General features: G+C 35.0%; 1 protein-coding gene across 1 annotated transcript; it reads left to right on the top strand.

Moving 5' to 3' along the window:
* Positions 1-305: 305 nt before the first annotated feature.
* On the top strand, positions 306-26,066 carry LOC126972782 (rac GTPase-activating protein 1). The gene is made up of 13 exons (XM_050819825.1): positions 306-556; positions 632-834; positions 1,982-2,135; positions 6,066-6,223; positions 9,858-9,959; positions 10,358-10,490; positions 11,569-11,722; positions 13,440-13,557; positions 14,914-15,063; positions 17,538-17,788; positions 21,714-21,843; positions 23,100-23,236; positions 24,072-26,066. The coding sequence occupies exons 1-13, from the start codon at positions 436-438 to the stop codon at positions 24,103-24,105; spliced, it is 1,845 nt and encodes a 614-aa protein (XP_050675782.1). The 5' UTR covers positions 306-435; the 3' UTR covers positions 24,106-26,066.
* The last annotated feature ends 350 nt before the right edge of the window (positions 26,067-26,416 follow it).

Raw genomic sequence — 26,416 nt, forward strand, 5'->3', positions numbered from 1 at the left:
TGATTTCGTTTTTTAAAAGTGCAAATATGGTACTTCCTACTAAAATATTAGTCATTTTACACAAGTTGGTACACATAACACTACTAATACAGTATCATGAATATTTCAAATAAAAACTTGTGATAATTAATAAGGCTTTCACCCCCAGTGTCAGATTTTGTATGCTTATATCCTTATTAAACCGATTTCGACCCCAAGTTACATCACTTTGGGAATCTCTTAAACGTAGTGGTTTAATTCTCTTTGGTGTTGTTGCCATTGGCTCTTGATACCTAGATTTGAAGTTTGTTATTTGATAGCGCGGTTGGTCGTTATTCGTTAGGCTTTAAAAATTCGGTATTTGTTTTCAAAGTTGCGGTAATCGAGATATATTGATCAACTCTTACAATTTTTATTCAGAAAGCAAACATCTCAGTGAACCATATTTCAAGAGCAATGGATAAAATGAGTACAGAAAGTTCAGATTCCAGCTTAGGCAACACGTTATCCATAGTGGCGCAATTCGACGAATTAAACCGCATAAATAATGTTCTTAATGATGTAGCCGCTGAAGAAAGTAAGTTTTAATATTGATGAACGTTGGTGCTGGGTAAAGTCACACTTACAGTAAAATGTTGAAATTGTTTTAAAGGTTTCTTGGCTTTTCTAAAGCAAGTGGAATGGGTGCGCAGTCAGTGGGCTGCAGCGGAGGCTGAGTCAATAAGACTACAAGCAGAGCTAGATGAGGCTCTCCATGCGTTAGGGAAGTGGGAGGCTAAGTTTGCAAATGTCAGGAAACTGCTTGATGGTGAGAAGCGAGAGAGGAAGATCTTATTGAAGAAATATAATGACCTAGTAAGTCATTTCATTTATATTTATTATATTATAGTAGCAGTAGGTCTAACTGAATGAGCAGTGTTTGTCTAGTGCTACTACACTAAATACTGCTGCAACCACATCAACTTCTGCCTCTAAACAGTGATGTACTTTTACCGTTATATTCCAGTTTGAAGCATGACAATGCCAGTCAGACATTATGAACTTGTGTTAATTTCTTGTGTTGACTCGACTGCTCACGAAGCCTTTAGAGTTAACTTAAAATAGTACCATTGCTAGTTTTCAATAATTATGCTTATTGAATTGCCTACACTTGTATTGCACCACTGACTTGTGGTCATAGATTGAATACAAAATAGTTTTGGCCCATTTGAAAAAAAGCTAGGTACTCAAAAAAGCTATATATTCAGATGGCATAAGGGCTCATTAAAAGAAAACTAATGAACCATATACTCATTTGTAATTCTTTATAGACACAATGAAACTGAAGCATTATTGAAAAGATTATTAACTGGTGATGAAAAGTTTATGTCAACAAAACCATCCGTTTAAGGTTGTGTTGAAAGATCCTGTGAAAAAACCTAGGTTTACTTGCACTTAGGTGATATTGGAAGGGCATTGTTCAATATGAGTTTTTACCATCAGGCAGAACCATTTATCTCTACTGTCTACAACTGATGAGATTAAAGCAAGAATTTTGAGAGAAAGTAGCCTTAATAAATCAATAGACAGAGTGTGGTCTTTCATAATTATAATGCTAGACCACACATATCTTTAGCCACTAAACAGAAATGAACATAGTTTGTCTGGGAAGAGTCTATCATATTTCCTGAATCTACAAGTTTTCTTCTGAAGTCTGAAGAGACCTGTTATGTTCTCTTCTTTAGACAGTGTCAGATTAACATCAAGACAGGACTGCCAAACCTCTTATCCCTTTTTTTTATCAGAAGTCAATAATTTTTTCAGCATCAGTATCACATCTCTTCCCGAAAGATTGCATCAAACAAAATGTCACTATACAAATTTATTGCAATTAAATGATATTAAATGTAAATAATCTTTGTAATAAATGTGTTTAGTTTTCATATAATATGTGATGAAACTTTTTCTCCAATCTGTTTTATAATTTTAAAATGTTTATAATTTTGTAATCTAATATTTTCAGAGTAAGCAAATGGAAATGGCAAGAGACTTATTATTCAATGATAACCGTAGCAAACTGAATGATGAGACACTACAGAAGCTGGCCTTCTTGAATGGCACTGCACATCAAGATCACAATGCTAAACTAAATGGAGTACCAGAACTGAATACTACAGGTGACATTATTGATATTACAAATTTTGAACAATGGCATATTTACATGTAAATAATTAAAACTTTTGTGAGACATGATTAACTTATTTTGTAATGCAAATGCAAAATTCTCGGTGTGAGTACCAACTAGTTCTGGACCATTCGGAGTTCCTTCATCAGTGTGAGTGAAGTGAAATTCACGATAACGTTCCGTCGCTTACTGATTATTATAATTAGAGCTATTTTACTAAATAAATATTTACAAGTATGCTAGATACTTCTATTCAATATGTATTTTGTGTGTTTGTAAAATAACTTATTTTCTAATTTTATAATATTAGAAAATAACTTCAAATGATCCTCTATTCCAAATTATAACATGTTATAAGCTATAATAATAGCCAATAACAAGCAAGATTTATTTGGTTGATATTTAAAGTATTTTTTATCATCTTTATATATATAATTCTTTGTGCGTGTGTATGTCACTGAACTCCTCCTAGACGGCTGGACCGATTTGGATGAAATTTTTTGTGTGAGTTCAAGGGGATTCAAGGATGGTTTAGATTCACAATTGAACTACCTCCTAAACGGCTGGACCGATTTTGATGATTTTTTTGTTTGTTTCAGTGAATTTGAGATTGGTTTAGATTCTCAATTCCGTCCATATAATATAATTCTCTCTGTCCATATAAATAAGAACTCCTCTTAACGGCTGGACAGATTTTGCAAATTTAAGACGTGTGTACAGGACAACGTCTGTTGGGTTATTATAAGTTAAATTTATAGTTTATGATGACAAATACATAGTGGCAGTAGGCATAGATCTGTCCTGGCGCAGGATGGTTGGCTTTCCATTGTCATCAATACTAAAGTTAAAAAGTAAGAAGTTACCCAAAAGATTGGCCTTCTTCTTTTGTGGTCGGGTGTATTTCTTTGTGTGCATTGGCAACATACAACAAACACCCTCAGCCAATTGAGACAGTTTATATGTTGCACAACAATAGATGATAAATTTAAATGGAGTTATCACATGGACTATGTATGCAACAAACTTAGACAATTCCTTGCATGTATCACAATTCTTAAAAATCGCATAGCCTATATACTCAAAATAATGCTCTATAAATATAAAATAATGCGCGATTGCCGAATCGTACGTTCAGTATGGACTGAGTAGTTACGGCCGTACTTACAATTCATACCCTGATTTTTATTGATTATTAACTAATAAAATTCAAATTCTTAAAAAAATAGTATCAAATCAAATTAAACGTAAATTTCTGGGTAACGAAAGCGGGCTTTTTAAGCATTGTCAAGTGTTGCCAATATTTAAGCAAATTGTATATTCAATACTAAAAGAAAATTATTTTAATAATAAATTAAAAACAGTGATAGATCACCCCGTGTATACGCGCGCTGTTAGCCTAAACCGGCTGCACATGCCTCGGGCATCCAATGCGTTCGGTGAAAGAACAACAGCTTACATAGTATCTCCTCCTCGCGTCGGTTTCCTCAGTGCTGAAGGTCGTGATCATCTCGACAGAGTACTTTGTTGCGTATTATTTGCCGCCATCTGCCTCTGTCGGAAGCAGAGTGTAAAGCGTCGTGTACAGTGGTTTCAAGTGCATTGCGAATGTGATCGGTCCATCGCATAGGGCTCCTTCCTCTTGGTCTTATCCCCTCCACCTTCCCTGTTACCATCATTCTCTCCAGGTTGTCTTCATCCCTTCTGGCGATGTGGCCGAAGTATTCTAGGACCCTACGCAAGCAGATGGTAGAGAGCCTAGTCACAATGCCCAACCGTTTCAGGATCGACATATTTGTTCGGTGTGCTGTTCAAGGTATGTACATCCTTCTCCAGCTCCACATTTCGAAGGCATTGATTCGTTTTCGGTCGGCTTTTTTTAAAGTCCATGTTTCAGCGTCATATATGAAAATGGAAAACACCAGTGATCACACAAGATTGGTCTTGGTTTTTATGCTGATGGTTCTACTGTGATTGTGACATGGCGCCTTTTACTGAAGGATTGGCGAATAGGCTTAGTTCTGCAGCATATGCGGTAAAGAAAATTAGACGGTTAACTGACATAGATACGGCGAGATTAGTATACTTTAGTTATTTTCATAGTATTATGTCCTATGGTATATTGTTATGGGGCAGTGCGGCCGATATTAATACCATCTTTGTGCTGCAGAAGAGGGCGATTCGCGCGATTTGTAACCTAGGTCCTAAAGAATCATTAAGAGAAAAATTTAAAGAAATAAACATTTTGACTGTTGCTTCTCAATACATTTTCGATAATGTTCTATATGTTCATAAGCACATTGAGGAATTTTCTAGAAACTGTGACATTCATAATGTTAACACGAGGAACAAACATAAACTTGTTATGCCTACTACTCGGTTGGGTCGAGTTAAGTCTTTTGTTGGGCGATGAATATGCTTCTACAATATGATCCCAGAAAACGTACAAAACAAATGTGTTACGAAAGTTAAAAGAATTGTTCAAAAACTTTTGTGCGGGAAAGTTTATTATAGTATAAACGATTTTCTTAATTACACCACGGACTGGGAATAAATGGACACCCTCAGGCTCTTTAATTATAAATGTTTATTGTACGATATCACATTGTAATCCATATTTTATATTAAAAAAAAAGCCCGCTGAGTTTCTTGCGCCCATTCTTCTCAGGTCTGAGGCAGTCTCTTTTGAATGGGTGGTAGTTTTTGACGTTCAATAAGTATTTTTAAATCCTATTTTGAATAAAAATATTTGAATTTGAATTTGCCATGCCCAACCTACGACGAATCTCTCACTCGCAAGAACCATCGTTGCAGATTTCAGAGCCCAGGTATTTGAATCTGTTGATCATTTCTAATTGTAGTGTTCCGGTAAGCTCCAACCTGCCAGACCGATCCACAACCATAACCTTAGTTTTAGACCTGTTTATAGCGAGACCCAGCTCAGCGCTGACGCTCTTCATCCTGCTAAGAAGTTCATGCATTTCAGCCTCGTTGGCTGCTAACAGAGTGGTGTCGTCAGCATAGCGTAAGTTTGTGAGTTTATGCCCGCCAATGTTGATTCCACCGCTCTAGCCGTCGCAGGTCTTTCGTACGATGTACTCGCCGTATACGTTGAACAGGATCGGCGAAAGTATACAGCCTTGTCGAACTCCCTTTTCAAAACCAAAAGGACCCAAAGTCACCTGGTCAACCATCACAACTCCTTGGCTGTTATAATATAATGCCTGGATCAGTGCTGTTAGGTGATTAGGTACGCCAAGCTCACCAAGTACCCTCCACAAACAATCCCATTCCAATTAGTATATATTTTACATAGTACATAGACTGATTAATAAACTGCCATTGGACTTGACCGACTCGCTGACTGAGACAAATTTAAAACAGAACTAAAAAAATACTTTTTAAGACTTGACTGACCACCGATCAACTTATCATGCTTAACAATTATTTTTATAAGTACTTTTACTTTTATTTGTAAAATTACCAGTATTATCTGTATAGCTAAGTTTCTAACGAAAGTGAACTATTTTTTCTTTTGTTAATTTATGTATGTACTGTAAAATTTGTTTTTTATTAATAAAAAATAAAAAATATTAATAAAATAAATCGGTTTAATACACTGTAAAGTCACTCAATCAAGGATCCAATATCAGCAGAGTGGATCTGTACATTGTAAATTTCTTCTTAAACATGGTCACTGAGGTTCATTTCTGCATCACACCCATTTCTTGAAAATAAAAGTGGTGATCATTAACTCCACTTTTCTACTTTGAATTCTATTCAATATATATTATGAACTTCATTCCCACTTTGTAGGCTGAATGGAATCAGAGTTCTATTACTTTTTCGCCATGATATAAAAGTCAATACTCTTCGCCAGATATTGAGAAAAATAAAAATAAAACCAATTTTATAAACACTCCAGGGTCATTGTTGTCAGAGATGTCGTACTCCCGCTCCGAGAACGACTGGTCTCTGTCTTCATCGCGTTGCTCATGGGTGCAAAAGGGCGGTTGGGCGGCGCGTGAGACACAGCCGGCCAGCAAGAAACGCCGGTCTTCCATGAATTCCTCTGCTACTAAGGTAAAGTATTATTTACATCTTGCCCCTTTTAGTGATCAAATCATCACCATCATAAGATACATAATAGTGTTAAGGTATAAGGTAAATGTATAACACTTTTATAATAAAGTCCCAGCCATTGTTCATGCATTATCTATAAATAAATTTAAATGTTTTATTAAAAAATGGCTCTGTCGTAAATCCTATTACTCCACAGCTGAATATCTAAGTGATTTGGGACAGCCTGCGACTAGATGAGGATTATTTTATAGCAATAGCAATGACGGTACAATATTGTATATTTTTATTTGTGCAAAAAAAGAATGCTGGGAGAGTTTCTTGCGCCGCTTCTTCTCTCTCAGAGCGCCATTTGTTTCCGAAGCGGTAGTAGTATCTAGTATATTAGAAATGACATCAAAAAGAATTCTAAAGCAATCAATTTTGAGCAAATAAATGTCTTTTCTGCTTTTCCTTATATGCCTTAAAGATTCCTACTTACTCTTCTTAGATTAGTATACATATAAAACCACAACTGTCTACCACATACTTATTACATATACATACAAAATATAAACAGTTGTGTCCTGGAGATATATATTTTAGACATAAGTTAATGACAATCCTATCAATTGATGGAAGAGTATGAAGTGTGTAACTTTTGATACCATTGGCCTGACCCCTTTTTACTACATTCCTGTCTTATATTTAGTTTCATGCATCAGTTCTAATTACTATCTCATTATTCTCTCTTCAATAACCATTTTTATATTCAATTATGGAAGAGTTGGATAAACCAGAGGATTGGAAAAAGAAAAACGTAACGAACATGTTAGACCAGTGCCGAAGCCTTTGAAAATGATAAAAAGTGAAACAAAATAATAGGATATAACAAAAATTAAGGGAAAAATAAATTACGGGCGATCTGAGGTCGGGAAGTGGAAAAGTTTTAAGGTAAAAAATGGTTTATCTCGATTTCCGGCAAAACTACAAGTCCTATGGCAAAAAGTTAAGTGGCAAAGTTGTAGGTAATAAAGAGATCTACAAATTTTGTATTTATACTTTTTTCACATAACCTCAAAGTTTAAGTTTTCAAAAAAATTATTTCACGAAATATTGTAAAAAGTTACCCTTTTATGTCCCAAATACACTGTAATTTATTTGAATTGAAATATTAATTTTTTCACCTTGTTTTGACTCAAATATCGGAAAAGAACCCTTATTTTCAATCAAAAATTCACCCGTCAAAGTATCAGCTTTTTTCAAAAAATTTATGTGCTTTCTATTCGTTGAAATCTTTACTTTCCAATGGCGTAAAAAAATATAAATTACAATTGTAAATGTTCGGAAAACTTATGGCCATCAAAAGGCATTTCATAAAGAATTCACATCTGTTATTAAGTAGCAGCAAAAATATGGATTAGAAAATCAATAAAATTGAAAAAAGAAGTTAATTTAACACTGAATCATTATCCTTTTTACATTTATAAATAGATTTGATTAATTGTAATCCATATTTTTGCTGCTTACGAAACAACAGGTATGAATTCTTTATGCAAAGCCTTTTGTTTGACTTAAATTTTCCGAACATTTACAATTGTAATTTATATTTTTTTACACCATCAGAAAGTAGATATTTTAACGAACAAAAAGCCCCCAAACTTTTTGAAAAAAGCTGATATGTTGACGTCAGAATTTTCGATTGAAAATTAGGGTGCTTTTTTGATATTAAGTTAAAATAAGGCGAAAAATAAAAATTTTAAATCAAATAAATTTCAGTGTATTTGGGACATAATAAGGAAAGTTTTCACCAAATTTCGTAGAAAAAATTTTTTTTTGAAAAAGATATAAATAAAAAACCAAAAACTTGGTTTTTTGATATTTTCACCTAAATTTTGAGGTTATGTGAAAAAAGTGTAAATACAAAAGTTGTAGATCTCTTTATTACCTACAACTTTGCCATAAGACTTGTAGTTTTGCCGGAAATCGAAATAAACCGGTTTTTACTCTAAAACACTTTTCCACTTCCCGACAGAGCGGACTCAGAGCCCGTAATTTATTTTTCCCTTAATTTTTGTTATATTCTCGTCCTTTACCAATGGGTTTCATCCTACTGTAATTTTTTTTGGTTTCAAAAATTATCGACCCTGGTCTATGTATATGAATTTGATAACCAATAAAATGCGTAGAATGCGACGATCGAACCGTAGCAACATGGCGTGAGTCCACGGTCTACCTCTTGCCCCGCCAACGCAAAACAAATTTCTTAATCAACTCCAGTATTCTTTTGTACCTAAATAATGATGTAAAGAGCACAAGAATTAAAATGTCTATTGAGAACAATTTTTGTATGAAACTGTCAATATACAAGGTGAAACTAAATGGGTATACTATGCTTTGAACCAGACATTCCTTAGGTCATCTCTTATGACTATGTGAAGTCAGAAATGAATTAGCATTATATTTTAATACAATATTTAAAGTGCTAAGTTTTCGGTAAAACTATGATTCTCTCAACCCTAATCAGCTGTTTTTTTGAACTCTCTTTGACCTTAAACAGATGAAAAACGTAGATGTAACATAATATCAGATAATAGTAAAATGCCTACGATTCATTGCAGCTGTGAAGCAATTTGTGTTCTCATTTTGCCATGAAGACAAAGTTATTTTGTATGTGCATTTGCTTTAGCTGACATTGAAAATACTTCTAAATTTGTATTTACTGTAGTTATGTATTACCCAATAAAGATTTTTTTAATTCTAATCTTATTATGAAACTATGTTATGTTAGTATTTACTCTGATTTCCGCGAGTGTTACAAATTTAAATAAAACACGTTTAAAAGATAAAAACTAGTGTAATTGTAACTGTGTTTTTACATTTTGTGTTTTTTTAAATATGTTAGGTTGAAAAGATCGGCCTGTCTGCATTATTACTCTTTGAATTGTGCCTTGAAACACGATATTTACTGCTCTGTGTGTATGTAAATGTCTATTCTAAAGGCACCCTACACACTGCACCATTTTTAATTCAAGATTTGTTTATTATGTTCGAAATTAAATGAGTTCACATTTTTGATAAGTTATTACGTAAGCACTTCAATGTAGAATTATTTGAAGTTTTCTTCAAGTTACATTGACAATAATTCCAAATTTGTAATTGTAGATTATGGGTACCACAACGGCACCTTTTTCTGCCGTGAAGCAAAAATGTGTAAGCATTATTATGGTTTGGTCTGAATGGCACTGTAGCTGTTCTTATTACTGGGCAAATGAGTCTTGACATTTTAATTCAAAAATGTTTTATCCAATAAGAAATTCTAATAGACTCCTCCACAAGCCACATTTCATGTAGTGTGCGTACTCCTTAATCATAGATTATTGTTTATGTTTAAGTCCATAGGTAGGTGACCTCATTCTGTTTATAAACAAAGGCCCCGCCTAAAACTGGCAGTCTCTTTAAATTTAGGGTTGTCTAAGAAAAGAAATTGAAAAATAATATTTTTATTTCGTAGGGAAGTCTTTTTCTTTTTTTTTATTTATTTATTAAAACTTAAACATCACCATACTATTGCATATGACCCAAATAACGTACCATTGAAGGGATGTTATGCGCTTTCTGGTTCACGTTGTATATAATGCATGATGTGTGATTCTAGATGGTAGAGCTGCAAGGAGCGAAAGTGCTGGCCACGGCGACCACAACACTCACTCTGGAGCGAGCTCCCACCAACCATGATCTGAAGCCTCCACAGAACTTCGTAAGTTACAACAAAAAATAATGACTTATCTGAGATCCTTAAAATATCAAAACATTTAGCTGAGACGTGTATTTAGTATTTACTTACGAGTACCTATAAGTTAGCATTAGCAATTAATAAAATATATTCTAATATTTTGTTGCCATTGTTCATATTTGCTTTAAGTTTACTGATGAATATTGGCAATCAATTTAGTTAAAATTTGGGTTAAAATCCTGGCAGAGATAAAGAGTGAAACATGGAAAACACAAAAGAACAAACAAAGTGACTTTTGCTAACTGCTCTCCATTAGCACATTTAAATAAAGTGCATGCTCACTCATTTCAGGTCCAGTTCCCATTAACCAGGCTGGACTATATGCAAATGCACTTTTACATGTTAATCTTAATATGTTTCAGCAACCAATATCAGAAAGCAGTGATGAAGCGCCTTCAGTGAATCGCAAGCCTGCACATCGACTATCGGACCGACAAGAAAGACCTGTGAAGCAGGAACACACGCCCACAGAACCCACTGCGCCGCCCAAAACTGGTTAGCTTATGTTTATGGACGTTGCAGCACTAGTATAATGTATCCCAAAACAAAGCTACAAAGACACTACACGACATTAAATAAACAAAAGGGTAGAACTACTTAACCGTCATCACAAAAATATATTCAAAAATAAAATACATATTTCACTTAACTCCTATATAATAATACTAGCTGACCCGACAGACGTTGTTCTGTTCATAATAAAAAAAAACTCTTGCGGATGGAATTTTGGTAAATCCATTGTTAGCTGACCTCTACTCGGTGAAAAGAATATTCCTACCAAATTTCAAGTCTTTAGCTCTAGTAGTTCCAGAGATATCGCGATGAGTGACTATATACGTGGAAAACCCTTTTTATATATAGATGCATAAATAAATTTACCATAATATAATTTTGGAACAACCTGTAAGAAAATAAGTAGTAGTATTTTTTTATGATAAAGATTAATTAACCCGTGTGTTCGTTTCATGTCGCCATTATAGCGCCACTAGATTAGTATATTAACATCATCTGAGGAACTTATGTACATCAATTACTTAATTTATTGTAAAAAAAAAAGTTAGAGATCCCTACTTAAATTGCAATAATGTAAGAATAGATAAACATACCCAATCTTGGTTTTGAAGCACATTGCTGTTAAAAAGGTTTTTTACTTCCCACATAAATACAGTCTGAGTGAAATCGGGTGAGTGACAAGTGAAATATAATATTAGCATTAATAGTTACTTCAATACCTGCAAATGAAAGTTTTCCTCATCTTGTCTCTTATCATATACAAAAATGATGTATGCTTAAGAGCACATGAGAGATGTGCAAACTGCAAGGTTAATAATGCGAAATACAACTAATTTCTTTAAATTAAAACACTTTCAAAATTTACTATAATAAAATTGTGAATTCCTCTAGTTAATTTTAAACTTACTGATCCCTCTCTCTTAGTGACAGCTGGGTCCGTTCGATACCCTTAAAACATAGTGGTCAACGCGCCTCAAAAGTTTTCGACTCAAAAATGTATCTCACAAACATATCGCATTGTTAATGTTTTGGTTTATTAACCCGTACCATTGTCGTCCAGACTCAGAGAGCGCTACAGACACCCCTCGCGCTCCGCAGCGGACGCCCTCCGTGGTGTCTGCGGGGTACGGCTCCCCGCGACACCGTGTCAAGCAGCACAACTTCGTCGCCAAGACCTTCTACAAGCGAGAGACCTGTGGCCCGTGCGGCAAGATGTGAGTATTGGTAATGGTATATCCAAACATTTCTGTCGTCCAATTCATCCCAATACAAATATCCTTATTATTATATTAATATCTTATTTAGGTAGGTATAGGTACTGCAAATCAGGTGACCATACTTGGCTTTGCCTCATATTAAATTGAAAAAAGATACAACCACCACCACACATCCGGTGTTGTCAATGATTTTAAGTTCGTTCTGTTTTGGAAAACCAATATTTTTTTACTAGGCGAGGTACTGGGGTGTGCTGTTGGTGAATAATATTTTTATTCACAAAAGTGCAATCTTGGGTATCTTTCCCAGACCACATACTAGCCCTCTACAAAGCGCAAGTCCGGCCACACATGGAGTATTGCTGTCATCTCTGGTCTGGCGCACCCCAGTATCAGCTCGATCCATTTGACCGCGTGCAACGCAAAGCAGCTCGAATTGTCGGGGACCCAGTGCTCTGTGAACGGCTGGATCACTTGGCGTTGCGTAGAGACGTCGCTTCATTGTGTGTCTTCTACCGCATTTATCACGGGGAGTGTTCCGAAGAGCTGTTTAACCTGATTCCTGCCGCCGAATTCCACCTTCGCACGACACGCCACAAGTTAGGATATCATCCCCACCATCTGGATGTGTGGCGGTCCTCCACAGTGTGGTTTACAAGGAGCTTTCTTCCACGTACTACAAAGCTGTGGAATGAACTTCCTTGTGGGGTGTTTTCGGGACGATACGACATGGGTACCTTCATAAAACGCGCGTACACCTTCCTTAAAGGCCGGCAACGCTCCTGTGATTCCTCTGGTGTTGCAAGAGATTGTGGGTGGCGGTGATCACTTAACAACACGTACGCTCGTTTGTCCTCCTATTCCATAAAAAAAAAAACAAAACTTTATAATGCGTTTTGTTCAAATTCCATCGTAAATGTCATTAATTGTAAATTATTATCTTCTATTTTCCTAAAAGTAAGCTAATATCCATATATACTTTCAACCCAGTGTAGTCACAATGGCAATGCTGAAAATAGACATGATTAAAATATTCTTTACTATACTAATTATTTTTATCATTCAGCTCGCGTAGTCATATGGGGCAAGTGTGCGCACTTAAGCATTAAACTAGTGTCAAAATTAAACGATAAGCATGTAAGGAAAATAAAAATATGATTCTGATAGGGTATTTAGTTAGACTCTAAAACCGTAACAATTCGGAAAAAAACGCATTAATCCGCATGATCTAAATGTGTACACTTTCCTCCTACTAAGGGTAAGTGTGCGCAATCGTATCGGGTAAATTTACGCAACTAAGGGAACTAAGTGGATTTTTAATGCCCTAAGCAGACTGATTTTAATTATATCTACATAACTTCATTGAGACATAACATAACTTCGAATGTTATGCTAATTAAAAAGCTCAGGTACATTATTGACTGAAACAAATGAAGTTACTGTCCTTAATACAATCTGACAATCTTTGATAGAAATTTTAACCTTTACACCACCAGATTCTTAACATTTTATTTTGTCAGTAAACTAAAGATACATGGGTCTTGCTTGCATAAGATAATATTCCACCAACAAACCTATAAATTCGCCTACACATTTCACAAACTTCCCCCTCTCCATTCATAAATAAAGGGGTTGTGCATACATACTCGTTGCGCACAGTTACCCCATTTGCCTTTATATTATTAGCACCATTAGTAACAATAAGTTACATTTGCAGCATAAAGTTCGCGAAGACGGGGGTGAAATGCGAGGAGTGCCGCGCGCAGACGCATCTGGAGTGTCGCTTGTTGCTGCCGCTGCCCTGCGTGCCGCCTGGCCGCCATACTGCCGCGCAGGTAACCCTCTCACTTGGAGTACAAATTACTCTGTTACTAGGACCTAAGCTAACTAAGGCTAAGAGGATAGGGCACTAGGGCTAAGTAGGGAAAACTTACGCAAGTTAACCAGGACACTAACGGGGCACTGCAGATAAAACAAGCACATCACAATCTTAGGCCTCGAGAGGCAGAGCGTTTAGATTATGTAATAGCGCAGATAAAACCCCGTTACACATTCTCTCTGAATCGATCGTAGCATCTCTTTGGGAATTCTAAAATTCTTCAACCACTTGACATACATCAGGATATAAATAAGATTCATGATAAGAATTAATCTTAGCAGTGAGCTATAGTTAACAGTGGCTATCACAATAGATCACATTGGTCGCAGTGAAAGAGGGCTGCACTAAACTGTACTAAAACCACTTAACATACCATAATTACTCTGTTTAATTTATTCTTTGACTCATCTATATTATCATGTCTTCACTTTTACTACGCAGGTTAGAATGCGTTCTAAATACCACCAATCATACTCCAAGAGTGCTACTTTTTGCCCACTGTATGTACCAGTCAAGCTTTGTGTCTGCAGGTCATATCAAACTGAATAGAGCCCTTTTGCAAGTGTCGCTCTTAGAATGTCAGAAATTTATTAAATATAAATTATATATTGGTAATAATAATATAAAAATTGTATCTTAAGAAGCCAGAAACACGACGAAAGACTAAGGTCTTTCGTCGTGTTTCTGGCTATGACATAATTGAAATTTTTACAACAAGAATGAATAGTAAGAAAACAAATTATCTTTGGGTACATCTGTTAATCTTGTTAATTTGATTGAAAGAATGCTGGGAGAGTTACATACGCCATTTGTTGTCTCAAAGCGCAATTTGTTGCGCAGTGGTTAAAGTGACATCAAAAACAATAACTAAAGGAATCAACTTGAGAAAATTAAAGCCTTTTAACTTGATTTGGTATTGATATTATGCGTCAACATCACAAGTTTACTTTAAAAACAAGATGTATAAAACCACTACATATACCTGACGACCTATATAGCTCAGTGGTTAGTGACCCTCCCTACTGCCTTATAGGTGCCGGGTTCGAATCCCGGTAGATGCAAATATTTATATTCATCATATATATATGGATGTTTGTTTCCGAGTCATGGATGTTTTATATGTATTTTTGTATATTTAAGTATATTGTATTAAATATATCGTTGTCTTGTACCCATAGTATAGGTTATGCCTAGTTTGGGGCAAGATAATTTGTGTTAAAGTGTGTCAATATTATTATTATTTTTTTACTTAAATGTGACTCTTCTGAAACTATGGATATATATATGATTGATGAATGTGTGGTGTGTCCAGGAGGGTACAATATCCGACTACGCACCGAGCACGCCGCCCATGGTGCCGGCACTGTTGGTTCACTGCATCAATGAGATCGAGAAGCGTGGCCTGAGCGAGCGCGGCATTTATCGGATCAGCGCCGTCGACAGAGATGTCAAGCGGCTCAAGGTACTTACTTACTTGTATGGTTCATTTGTACCATGGTATAATAATATACACAGCATAATAATATAATTTGATAACAAATTAAAATTCGATAAACACTTAAATTCTATAGTGACAGCTTCTTTCAAATTGCTCGGCTTTATTCATAGACACTCTAAAGATTTCAAAAAGATAACAACAATTCTTCAATTATACAACAGCTTGGTTCGTTGCAAACTTATTATTGTCAAGTGTGGTCTCCCGCGTACAAAAATAACATTTACAGAATCAAATGTGTTCAAAAGAGACTTATTAAACACCTAATCTTCCGATTTAAGATCTCAAGTTATAGAGAGTGCTACAAAAGCCAGCTCGATTACTTTAGGATGAAACCACTAGCAGTTAGATCTCTTCTAGATATGAAATTTCTCTATAAAGATTTCAATGGAAAAATAGATGACAATAATTAACTGATGAGCTGAGAGATTCATTATAAATGTACCTCGAAGACTTCCTCGTAAACCATGTCCTTTCTTTAAAACCAATAACGCTCGAACGAATCTTGGACAGGACGCTCTTACATCAACTATGTCACGCGTATACAAGGAATGTGTAAAAACATTGCAACACTGGACACTGGTTGTGACAGGTTACTTTTTGTGAAAAAATATAGCGACGCGCTGGCAAATTAATAAGACATTAACTTTTTATTATGTGCAACATTTGTTTGTGTTCAGAAATTATATATATTATTTATTATATATAATAGCTTATTTTTAAGAAACTTAGGTAGTTTTTAGTCACTTTAAAGGTATATTATAATTATTGTTATGTAATTATGTGTTCTCCTATAATTGGTAGTATTTACAAATATAAATTATATATAAGGGATGTGTTAGATGTGAGTTAATATGTATAACTGTTGGAGATCAAAACAAATAAATAAATAAATACTCCTCCTGGTATTCTCTTTCCACAATGGCCTAAGACTATTTTATTTTACAACTTTAGAAAACTTACAGCTAGATACATATTAAAAGATAGCTTTTTACAAGTTTTCACAAATAATAACTATTTATTGTGTATAGTCGTTTACCTACATTTAATATAATATTATATAACCTACTTTTACTTTATATAAATTAAAAGTTTTTATTTACTTGACATCTAAATTGAAATGGTGTTGTCTTGAATAAGTCAAGGTCGTATTCACTATAAACTTCATTATAAAGTTTGCATGCTCTTATAAGAAAACTGTTCTGTCTAAAATTACATTTTGCTGATTGTATTTCAAGTAGGTTGCCTCGCCTTTGAGAGCGATGATAGTGGTTCGTAAGCCAATCTGATCTAGCAGTTCTGCACAGTTAACTCTACCGTTTGCTATATTTAGTATATAAGTAATGTCTGCAACATGTCGCCTTTCTTGGAGAGGCAAACAATGAAATTTTTTACAGCGTGACATGTAATTATGGTAATAGTTTTTTGTACGGAATTGTAAACAACGTAGGAATCTTTTCTGTATTGATTCAATGCGGTTAATGTACACATTATAAACTGGATTCCATACTTGAGATGCGTATTCTAGATGGCTACGAACGTAAGCACAGTATAATATTTTCATCAGTTTAATTGATGTTAGTTCAGAAAACATCCTTATGATAAACCCTAATGTTTTATTAGCCTTAATAATTATATTGTTTATGTGTAGATTTTAATCAAAGAGCTTTAGAGCTTTGAATCAAAGATAACTCCGAGATCTTTAATGGATGATACTCTTGTTATTGATGTTCCAGATATTGAGTAATTTTCATTTATGACATTCTGTTTTCTAGTATATGTGCAAATAAAGCATTTTGAAATATTGAGATCTAATTTGTGTTCTGCAGAATAACTAACAAATTTATCTAGATCAGTTTGTAAAAGTTCAGCGTCTCTAACACAATTAACCGGGCAAAGTATTTTCATATTGTCGGCGTATAGTATTATTTTGGAATGTTTAAAATTAGAGGATATGTCATTGAAAATATTAAATAAGAGGGGGCCCAGAATGGATCCTTGTGGTACTCCTGAAGGAATACACATAGTAGCAGGTTTAAAACCATTTAGAACAACAACTTGACATTTGTCAAGAAGAATAGAATGATCAATTCTATCAAATGCTTTCTTAAAGTAAGTGTATATGACATCTACTTGGGAAGGGTCCGACATATACTTTGACATGTATATGTTATACATCTCTTATATCGATATATGTTATACATCTCGCCATTTCATCGCTATTGTTATGCCACTCAAATCTATAGAGTTCTTTCACTCGAAAAAGTTTGAGAACGGTCACCGCAAATGATGACGTATTCTGAGGCCAATCACGTGACCCGGCTGTCACGGAAGAGAATACCATTCGTAGTATATCATTATCTATAACTTTCGTTATTTATCAATGTGACTAATACCTGAACATTCAGAGTCTCAAAATAATTATAGTGTGTTTCCATTAGGAACGCTTCTTGCGCGGTTGCGGGTCGCCGCAGCTGTCGGGCGTGGACGTGCACATCATCTGCGGCTGCGTCAAGGACTTCCTGCGCTCGCTGCGGGAGCCGCTCGTCACCAACGCGCTGTGGAGCGACTTCATGCAGGCAGCTCGCGTCACGGAGCCGGCCGACGCCACGGCCGCCGTCATCCAGGCGGTCAGCCAGCTGCCGCGACCCAACAGGGACACGCTGGCCTTCCTCGTGCTGCATCTACACAAGTAGGACATGCCACATGTCATCTACCGGCTTTTTTAAGCTATTGCATAGCTTCTATCGCGGTCCTTAAGCGTGGAGACCGAATCCAGAAATTCTTACTTACTAGATCTATATAGATATTTCGCCACGGTCATTATAGTTGCCTCGGAACGGCGGTTATCACGTATGCTTTTTGTGCAGAAGGTCCCAGGTTCGACTCTGGGGTACGTCTTGATTTTTTTTTAATTTCTTTATTTTTTTTATCCGTTTTTTTAATTTTTATTATAATGACAAGCATTTTTATTTAGTTTCACCTATCCCGTTGTCTGTCTGTAATCAAATCTTGCAAGTAAAATTTTACTCACTTCCCGTTTGCTTTTTTTAAATTAATTTTATCAAAAAAAAATACTGCATAAATGAAATAAATAAATAATTGGGAGAATCAACTTTTTTACCTTCACAAAAGACGGGTCAGAGATATTGTTATGAAAAAAAAAATAACATTAATATTCCCCTATTGTGATTTGCTAAGGACATCAGAAATATCATCTACTTAAATAACCTAGAAGAGCAGCGACGTAAAATTATATTTTAGATAGTTTTTTGAGAAAATTACGACTCAAACTGTCACCTGAGTTACATGCATACAATGTTACACAAATGGTAAATTAAACACCAAACCATTAATCATTTTTGTTTATTTACTCTGGGATGCATTATCAAACATTTTGGCATAATCTGTCTTCATATTATTCTTAACTTAAAGTAAAAAACTAATAGACATTGGTTCCTTTAGACAAATAATTACTAATATTTCTTAATAAAACTTAATACATAATAGTTACAATTGAAAATCAATCATATATAAAAGCTTGCTAATTGTTAGAATGACGTACTGGTAAGTTCAAAACTGTAATAGAAAAAAATAGTATATTATGATCGGAAATATTTTTTTTATATTGGGGACACTAGTAAAGAAAGACAAATTTGGGTAACGCCTGAGACATAGTATTACGCTGTTTGTAAAACTAATGGAAGATACATAATTGAAAAAACTAAACTCAAAAATATGGGATAAAATATTACAATAAACATAACAAATTAACAATAACAATAATTTCAAATATTATGTCACATTTCGAAAACGTCACTCGTGGTTTCAAATTTATATTGCCCTTTTCCTAAAAAGGCCGGAGTTGGTAAGATTTTTATAATGTCATCATATCCGACAAAGCTAATATCATTCGTATCAATTCTGAACGTCTTTGCATAGTCACTTACGACCCGTGGGAACATGACTTCCACTTCGCCGTCTTCTTCAATAGGTGTCAACGCTTTACACACGTAAGAATACTTTTTTTTGGCACCAAATTTTTTACCATCTTTTTCATAATTTTCTTCCTTTCTTGTCCCTTCACTGTACTTTACAATTCCGGTTACATTTCTTTAACATACTTCTCTATATCTTTCTCTTTGCATGTTGAGCAAGTTTCTTGTTTGAAATCTGTGTATAGTTTTCGCATTGAGTCCAATAAATACCTCTTCTATACTTTCTCGCGGTTTCGAGTTACTGTTTCTTTTTTCCCAGCTGTAGCTCTGGAGACATCATCACGTAGAAAAAACTGATGAATATTCTTCTTAAACAGGTTAGGGCCAAGTCTGGTTTTCTTTTTAGCGTACTGTCTGTTTATTACCAATGTTTCTCTTTAACTGTGTCTTGTTTCTACATTTAGCTATGTCAGCACTTTTAAAAAGGCTTTTAAACAATCCTTGCTCCTTCTGGCTCTTAATTATTTTATGTCGCTCCTTAATCCAACGTGTCAATAGCTTATACATTTTTTTCTGATCCTTAGATTGCCGTTCTTTTATATTGTTTCTATTCAGTCTTTTCTTATACTTCGCACAGTTTTTTTTCAACTTCTTGTTTTGTTCTCGCTGTACACTTTACTTCTATCTTTCTTTCGTCCACAATAATAAACTTACAACGAGAAATCGCGGTCACTCAGCAGACGACTCAAAAAGATACGCACACCCTGCTAACGTTCTTCGCGGACTAGCGACTCGACGGCGCTATCAAAGGACACCGCCGCGCCATGCGGGCAAAAACAAACACATATGAACCTACCTACGGCAAATTGCGCCATCTAAGTGTTTCCGGGTAAAATTTACAAGTGTAACTCAGCATACGAAGGTAAAATTATTCTAGTTAGGGACACGGTTTAGAGATTTTTTTATAAAAAAGTAATTTGGTCCATCTCTATTTTGTTATACACACAATAAACTATTACTTATTGTCTTTTTGTATAATTAAAATTAATCGAAAGCCAGAAGTATAAGTAAACTTAGAATGCAAGTTCAAATGTGAATGTGGTCTTAAGACAGGAATATTTTGTTACCATAAATTTTCATGGAAATTATATATTTTCGAGAACATAACCAAGTTCCCACTGTGCCGAATAATCTGGGATACTAAAGCTATACTCATTATGTGTGTAAATATAATTAATTAGCGTGTTTTAATAAGAAATGGTCGGGGACAGCAAAGTGTGGGTAAAATAGTTGATTCACCCAATTATAATTGCATAAGTTAAAAAATGATATGCAATAGCTTTACCGCGGCAGTCCCCGAGTGCCACACGTCTTTTTTTTATGGAAAAGGAGGACAAACAAGCGGTCGCGTCACCTGGTGCTAAGTGATCTCTGCCGCTCACATTCTCTTACAACACCAGGGGAATAACAGGAGCGTTGCTGATTTTAAGGAAAGTGTACGCACTTTTTTTTTGAAGGTACCCATGTCGTATTGTCCCGGAAACACATGGACGGAGCTTTGTAGTTCTTTGAATAAAGTTCCTAGAAAATCGACTGTTGAGGACCGCCACACATCCACATGGTGGGATGATTAGTTTGTGGCGTGTCGTGTGCTAAGGTGGAATTAAGCGGCAGGAATCAGGTGAAACAGCTCTTCGGAACACTCACCATGATAAAGTTTGGTAAACTTGGTATAAAGTTATAACAAAGAATAACCCAAGAATATGCAAAATGTTTACAATTAGACATTTTGTTTTCGATTGGTTTATACGGACGTATAACGTTTCCCGCGTTTATTTGCAAACTTCAGAGTTATCATTTGTATTGACAGTGTTGTCAGAAATATAGCCCACATTTTGCATTTCCTGGTTTATATTCTTATATATATATATAGTTATAACTTTATACCAAGTTTATATCTAAGGCCATGCAAGTCACAGAGTTTAATATGCAATATAATGTTAGGGTCACATTTCGAAAATCTTGGGATTTCGTTCACGGTCTATTTTCGTCGTCTGTAATACTTGTAAACAGCCCTGAGTTTGGGCTCGTTTGAGCCTAGACTGACGACCACTCTAGCATAATACAAGTGGGTCATCATCATCAATCGGATGACGTCCACTGCTGGGCAAAGGACTCCCCAAAAGATCTCCATGACGATCGATCCTGCGCTGCCCTAATCCAACAGGCGTATTCAGGCGATCTTGTTCAGATCGTCGGTCCATCTTGTGGTCAATTTTACACACAAACCTTGAATTTCTTCGGAAGTGGTTTAGATTTCGTCGCAATATTTCCTTCATCGTATATGTGACGTATATACACAATAAACTGATATCGAAACACAAATACAGTACATGGCGGTAATCAAACCAGGCCATATGCTAGTCTTTTTTCATTGACACTAATATTGTAGATTTTTTGGCGTCTGTTTACAGCATTAATGATGCGCCACCTGTTAAGTTCTTATTTAACTTCAAGTATTGAGGAAAGTCTAATTCAGTTAAAACATATTAGTAATAAATAAGATAAAATTCAAACTGGATGTTCTTCTATATGGCAGTATATTTCAAAAGCCTGGCACACTTGTGACAAGCTATAAATAGTTTTATAATTGTTTCTAATGGTTTGATTTGTTTGCAGAGTGGCAGAGAGCCCGGAGTGCGAAATGGGCATAGACAACTTAAGTAAGGTGTTTGCTCCCACTGTGGTCGGGTATGGCATGATGACAGAGTCGGCCGAGATGTACACAGCCACTGCACACATGTTCAATGTTGGTAACACTCTGTCTATGTACTTAAATTAATAATTTGTACCAACTACCAAGCATGAATATTCTATTGTCAACTAACTTCACGATAAGAAGGTTCTGATGTGTTTTTAATTTTTTTTTTCATTTGTTTTCTTTCTTTTCAAATGCTTTTTTATATGCATAGAATTTTATGTAAAACTTCAAAACAACAGGTAAAGAACTTGGGTAGATTTGCGATTTTGTGCGAAACGAACCACACGAAAAAATCCACACAACCTCATTCGATTTCTCGCCTTATTTTGTTTATTTTCCTTTGAAATTACAATAGAATTAAGTCAGTTAAATTTTGTACAAATAAGAACCAAAAACTGGAATGTTGGCATACAAAAGTTAATGGAAAAAGGGTTCAGTCTTTATCGGCCGCCGACGTGATAGTGAAATGCGCAGAATTTTTTTTTCGAAGTTTTACCCAATATTTGATAAGATGATATTTTATAATACATCTAGACTATACTTGCAAGATATATTTAAATTATAATTATTATTATTAAACTGTGATATATAGTTTTTGTTGATATAAATTCGACTTGAAATAGCATCCATTCAAATTTAATACGGACTTTGAAGTATCGTTTCCGTTGTCTTTTTTATATCATTTATTTATTTTGGAATATGTTAAAATATATTTACTTTCATGAAAAACCATCGTAAAATATATAAATATAATTACATAAACAAGCGATCTCGCACTTCAAGGTCGGTCAAGGTCAATGGATTAATCTTAGTCTTTTGGAATTAATATCTCAAATTATTGCTATGAAAGCATGTATACTTTAGTTTATTTTTTAGAAAAAGAACATATAAAGTTGATTATAAAACCATAGACTACTAAATAAAAAAACTAATTGTTTTCATTGCGCGTGAGGTTTGTAAAGATATAAGAAAGTGGCATTATATTGTCTCTGCCTACCCCGACGGGAACAAGGCGTGAGTATGTATGAAAATACTAATTTATTCTTAAACATAACGGTTTTTCAACTTTGTGTCGTGTGTGTAATAAAATAAGACACAATATCAATAATTTATGTATGGTCTTATAGCTTGTTTCGATAGCTTTCGGATTAATTAACTGAAATTATCCGTAATTACTTTGCAGAAGCATTTCTTTGCTACACGTAAAATAATACTCTCACGCGCCATAATCGCTGGTAAATCAACGTATTCGGATCTTAGAGGATCGGATCGCGAAGGGATATTGATTTGTTATATTCACCCAGGTGATGCAAGTGCTGCTCCGTCTGCCGAGTGACTACTGGACGCAGTGGGCCTGCCCCGAGCGGGAACCGTCTTCGCCGCGCCTCGCTTCAGCCACTCTCAAGCCCAGGGGATTCTTCTTCTCGCCGGTCGACTCGGGGTAATTTGATGGTTTCTTTGTAAAGTAGAAGATCTTTTTAAAATAGTAAGGGCAGAACAGTTTAGCGCCTTTTAGAGTATACCATGCATGGAGGGGTGTTTTATTTGGCATTGTTACAGTAAATGCAATGATATGATATTTAAAAATAATGTAATATGTTACAATTGCATTATTTAATATTTAAAAGGAAAACAATATGTAGATTAGAGATTATTGATATTAATGATAACAACATTCAACTAGTGGCATACTATTATATGAAATCTACTTTATCATAGAAACCCGCAATATTGATCAATCTTTGAAATCATTTCATGACTTATATTATTAAAAATTGTGCTTCTTTATTCACATCTAAGGAACTAACTGACAGAGCATGTATTATATGATCCATTTGATTTGAGCCCGCACTATCTGCCCATTACAGTGTCAGTATCACCTATAACTGACACACTTTTCAAAAATTATCCTAAACTAGACATAGCTTGTGCTATGGGTTGTGAGATAGCGATATATTTAATAAGATATACTTACGTTAGTACATAAACACAATTAAACATCCATGACTCGGAAAAAAACACCCGTATTCATCATATAAATGTTTGCACCTACCAGGATTCGAACCCGGGACCTCTAGCTCAGTAGGCATGGAGACTGACCACTGGGCTATATAAGTCGTCTTGTATGTGTTGTAAAAGCTATCTCAAAAAGTATTTTTGTTGTTTTATATTTATGGGGCGGCTGTCTTCCTTCCCTAATATTAAACATAAGGCATAATATATAGTTCCTAGAAATCTCTGTATAATATAAAATAATATGTACATTTAATTTTCAGAGTATCAAGAAAGAAGAGAAGCTATTTCCAATGAGGGAAGCCTTAATCATAATCAATATTTTCTATACATTAATATTATAGTTTTAGATTTCTTTTGGTTTGTTCGTGTGAGTGAACATTTACGTTATGTACAGGAGGTGTGTACCTTATTTCTTTTTTATATAATGTTGTGTATATAGTATTTAGAAGTGTGTACTAGTTGTGGGTATAATACCTTGATTTGCATCAAAACGAATGTGTACAAGGATCAAACAATGGCGTCTTGTTTAAGGACGGGTCCACATGTAACGAAGGGAAAGAACATGTAACTGGAAAAAAGAGGAGACATTTAGCTAAGTATTATTCGATGTTCTTTGTGTGTGGACTAGGCTTTTAACCCCAGTTCCTTGCAAGAGGGGCTAGTCATAAATTTAAAGAAAAAATATTATTGTAGTTGAGCCAGAAGTTAACTTGTGTTGGATAGCTTTATTACCGTAGTCCTTAAGGCTAATCTTATCTCCCATTCACAATCATCATTGAACTGTTGCTAAGTAATAACCGCCGACAATTCTTTTTTAACACAACAATAATTAAAATAGTTTATAGAGCGCGGGTAAATAGTTTGGTATGTTATAGTTACATATATATATATATTAGTATATCCTGTTACCACAATAAAACTAATAAGGCCAACGAGACAAAGAATGTAAACAAACGGTCTGTTACTGAGTTACATTATACTCAGTTATATTGTTGTTGTTGACGAATCATCTTTGTCTAATACAGACGACAGCGATTAGAATAGGGAACCCAGAAATTTCTTCAAATAAAAATGTTTGGAAGCCCTGAAACTTTGTTTACTTTCTTTATATCGTCTTGTTTGCTTACCTTCCCGGATAACATAAAACTTGACCGTTTCGTCTTTGTCCAGACATCCGCTGTATTACTTGCAGTCAGGTGAATATAGTAGATGTATGCGGGAGTTCTTTTGGATGATACACGCTTTAGGTTCCCAATCGAATCGGGCCCCACAGAGTGATATTCTTTCATAACTCCATTGCACAGATCTGCCATCAGGCTGTCCTCGTCCCTACTCCTAATTACTTTAGGCGAGAAGCCATCATCTTTGCTTCTGTGTGTGGATGTGGATGAATGTGGATGTCCAGCGGTGTTAACCCCGTTATAATTTCTAGGGCGGTCGTTGCATTGTGCACTTGAATCATTAATGTCTTATATCTAGATACACTGTAACAGCTGTGAAAACGTTGAAAAAAATGAGGTTGACAGTTAACCTCTATTTGGAGCAATGCACGCACACTAGCACTAAGTGACATACAAATCGGGAGTGTAAGACGTGGCTTGTCACGCACACTAAAGTAATAAACCTGTTTTCATCGGTTGTCTAGCAGCAAAGAGGCTCTATCTTGACGTATAAATTATCTAAGAATAATGTATTGGCTGTGCATGCCAGATGTTGTAGAGCAAACTGGGCTCGGTTTTAGTAAGCTTTGTGAATGTGAATTATCCAAATTATATTATCATATTATTGGTCTTTATTTTGTACTCTATCCTGTTGAGCGTGCTGTATCGCTTACCGTCATTAACTTTAGTCAACACCAGGTAGTCTAAAATGAGGCATTGACAACTTGTAACAATAAAATTTTAAAGTTGATTTTTTCAAAATTACCAGAATGGTTGAGAGTTTGGATTAATATTTTTTCTTTGCTTTAGTTCAAATATTAAAAATTATTTGACTTTGATAGTAGATTTCATCGCACCAATAAATAGGACAATTTCAACTGAAAAATAAAGTTCATGAATATAATTTATTGCTTAATGACATTTAAAAATGATTTCACAAAAAGTACGGACATCTTCGAGGAATTCAATTTATTTTTAATTTTTTAGTATAGGTTACTTTTCTATGAATGAATCTAATGTCTAGATATCTTCAAATAGAGATCAGGCTATAGTTGTACATTCACATATCCGTTGTGACGTCACAGCGCCGCCTATAATAGCATTCTTATCATTATTTAATCCTCAACTCTATATACCATCATGACTTGTACTTAATAACAATAAATATAGCAGCTCCATACATCTACCCCCTTATTCATAATGGTCCGCTAACGTTAAACAGCCGCTTAGGAGTGTTTTTTCTCATTCTGACTTAGGTCAATAGAAGAAGACAGAGTGAGAATTTGCAATCCTAAGTTAAGTTAGCAGACTATTATGAATAAGGGGGTTATAGTTTATAGGTTCTATATTAAGTATGTGTGAGGTTTGGGTCAAGTAGTCATGTATCTACACGCTGGCTGCCCTATTGGTTCGATTTTAGTTAACCAACATTATATTTTGTTCAA

This window comes from Leptidea sinapis, chromosome 27 (assembly GCF_905404315.1).
Source record: "Leptidea sinapis chromosome 27, ilLepSina1.1, whole genome shotgun sequence".
NCBI lineage: Eukaryota > Metazoa > Arthropoda > Insecta > Lepidoptera > Pieridae > Leptidea > Leptidea sinapis.